The following is a 2,722-nucleotide window of genomic DNA, read 5'->3' as shown; positions in this document are numbered from 1 at the left end:
CTTTCTAGGCCATTCTTAAAATTTTGGCCATTGTCCAGTCTGTCATATGACGCTTTTGGCCATGCTGAGAAGCAGGTGTCTTCACAGCTCTACATTTTCACAGTATGACCCAAAATTATACTTTTTTCCATGTATACATGCTACTATGCTGGCCCTTGAAATTGATTATTTTCATTCATCCACATTGCAGAGTCTTTTGTAGGCACATTTTTCCTTAAAATCTTTTTATTATCAATTTCTTTTTATGTGCCTCTGTTAAGTTTATTTTCCCTAAATGCATAACATTGGATTTATTTATGTTGAATATAATCTGTCTCATTCCAGGCCAGTCCCTTGTTTTTTCTAACTACATGGTATAACACGCAGGACGATAATTCCCTGAAGAAATTGAAACAGTATTTAATGTTTTTTGATTGACAAAACATATGATAGGTGACAAGTTGACCTTAAAGCCAAACTTGTTAAACATATGTTTTTGTAACTTCCAGACCATCAGAACCCGCGTTTCCCTTTATGTCCGCAAGCGGCTTTTTTTTGTAGCGCGTCAGACAACAGGTGGCTATGGCTGTGGCAATGGCGCCTAGACCACCCCCTGCAGCCATCCACAATGAATAACCGTACTCAAAACCAGGGAATCCTGGGATTTTCAGTGACACCTAGGAATGAAAAAGAACAAAAAGAGGAATTAGTGACCGAAATATATTTTTAATATTTAGGTCCTATGAGAAAAAACAATACATTGTGTAACGCAAGTGCCTCACATCCAAATATACTTTGGTACAGGACACGATTCGCCGTAAGAACCAAGACCCCTGCATTTTAGAAGAAAGCATAGGCAGAAAATACGTGGGAAGGGGATGGAGGTTTTCACAGTGGTCTCGGCTTTGTGGGTCTACATAAAGTATGTGACAGAGTGACTTGGAACTTTGTTCCCTGAAAAATTATTTTACTTTCATGACACATGTTCCAGCTCATATATATTATTTATTTTATTATTATTATTTTTAAAAAAAAAGGAAAGTTGACTTTTTATATTAGAAGACAGCATACCTCATATTGGTGAATAAAGTAGACATATACACAGTATCTTATAACACCAGCTGAGGACGATATCCCTGAAAGAAAATGGAGAAGATTGAGTTATTGATCAGTGTCCCACGGTGTGAATACCGCTCTTCACAAAAGAAGGATGGATCTCTGATAAGCCGACCTTGGTTTATGACACGCTGATTTAAAGCTCTGGACTTATCTTTCATAAACAGGCACCAAATTTGAATTAGGCGTAACATTTATGGCACCATACTTTTAGCATGAATGGTAGGGACATCTTATCTGGAATTCATTTGTAATTAGAAAAGCTTTCTCTTTTCTTCTTTTCAAAATTTGAGGTTTTTTTTATTTTACTGGGCGTAGATTGGCAATTAAACCAAACAGAACCAACCTCTTCTGTTTATAAAACGTTCCTTGTAACATTCTTGTAGAGACTTTACTGAAGCGTTTTAGAAATGTTCTACAGACCAAAAACACGTATTCTGTTAAATGCAACGGCCCATGTTGGGGATCTTGTGAACGATAAATTCTGTTCCCCTGTTGGTAATTATTTGTTTTTGCTAAGTCTTAGATCACGCTAATAACTGATGGAAATCCTTTAGCTATAGTCAAGACAAATACATACCTACAAGGAAAAAGAGTCCAGATGAAAGTCGCAAGCACTGCAGTTTTGTAGACGTGTCTTGACAGAAGTTGAAGTTTTTGGATCCAAAAACCAGGAAGAAGAACGCCATAACACTTGTGAGGCTTGAAGTGATTATTAAGGCTCTGGCGAGGACGATGGCAGCTAAGAAAGAACAACAAGGAATTAACACACCGAGGGGTGCATTCACTAAAGTGTGATTTTGCAGATGAGTTGAACATTTCACTATGCACCAGGAAAGGTCAACCCCTGGGAGCTTCTCCTGCAAGAAGACCTAAGTCGGCCATGGTTTAGTGAATATACCCCTCTATATTACATCATGGTATTCATTTCCAAGTATGTCAAAGCCAGGGTCGGGGACTGGGGATAACGAGGCAACCCTGGCACTTTAAGGCCAACGGGCCCTAATGAAGTGCAGTCGACGGCTGGATAGGACAGCCGGCACACGACATTCTTATGCTCACACAGTGTGCAGTTGGGTATATCCAGCCGGGGGCCACACGCTGCAGCCCCCAATCTGCCGATGGAGTGCGTGATGAGCCATGTAGGGCAGTGGCCCATCTGGCCCTCTCAAAGCACACATTGCTATAAAGCTGATCACGTCACAAAACAATTACGTCGTTACCCACAGGGCACCCCATCGTCTGTCTCACCTGGATGGGGATTCAAATAGGAGCTGAATCCATCGCACGTCCAGATCTTCACAAACCTGTCCCAGACACATTCTTTCCAAAGGCCTTTGCATCGAATGCTCAGCATTACTGATCCTTTGCTGTTGATCTGTAGAAATTGATCCGGTTTAAAGTATTTTAATCTCTTAATGTATGAAACCCAAATCAAGAGCAAACCAATGACGAGGAATACCATTCATTTACATTCATGTCTTCCAAGCCATTGTTGAAAATAGATTCGCAGGAAGACCTGAGGAGAGGGGTACGTTAACATTCATCTGATTAGAGAATTGAACAAGATACACAGTGTGCTTACCTGCCAGCAGTCTGTCCAAAGGGCCGCAATTGTGCTCGCCAT

At 40.6% G+C, this 2,722-nt stretch overlaps 1 protein-coding gene across 1 annotated transcript; it reads right to left on the bottom strand.

The window, feature by feature from the left end:
* Positions 1 to 461: 461 nt before the first annotated feature.
* Positions 462 to 2,722, bottom strand: LOC128470524 (claudin-16-like). Its single transcript, XM_053452417.1, has 5 exons — positions 2,681 to 2,722; positions 2,347 to 2,473; positions 1,676 to 1,837; positions 1,051 to 1,115; positions 462 to 656 (listed from the first exon to the last, which is right to left on the bottom strand). Exons 1-5 carry the CDS (start codon positions 2,720 to 2,722, stop codon positions 462 to 464), a joined length of 591 nt encoding a protein of 196 aa, XP_053308392.1.

The sequence above is a fragment of the Spea bombifrons genome, chromosome 12 (genome assembly GCF_027358695.1).
Source record: "Spea bombifrons isolate aSpeBom1 chromosome 12, aSpeBom1.2.pri, whole genome shotgun sequence".
NCBI classification, from domain to species: domain Eukaryota; kingdom Metazoa; phylum Chordata; class Amphibia; order Anura; family Pelobatidae; genus Spea; species Spea bombifrons.
The sequence above is the reverse complement of the archived record's forward strand: the minus strand, read 5'-3'. Positions and strand labels throughout refer to the sequence as shown.

Bases quoted from the DNA above. Each gene is read 5' to 3' on its own strand.
- LOC128470524 (XM_053452417.1), bottom strand. From the start codon at position 2,722: ATGGCGAGCACAATTGCGGCCCTTTGGACAGACTGCTGGCAG. The intron at 2,474-2,680 runs GTAAGCACACTG...CAATTTCTACAG, and splicing joins TTTGGACAGACTGCTGGCAG to ATCAACAGCAAAGGATCAGT. The intron at 1,116-1,675 runs GTATGTATTTGT...ATTTTCTTTCAG, and splicing joins TGGACTCTTTTTCCTTGTAG to GGATATCGTCCTCAGCTGGT.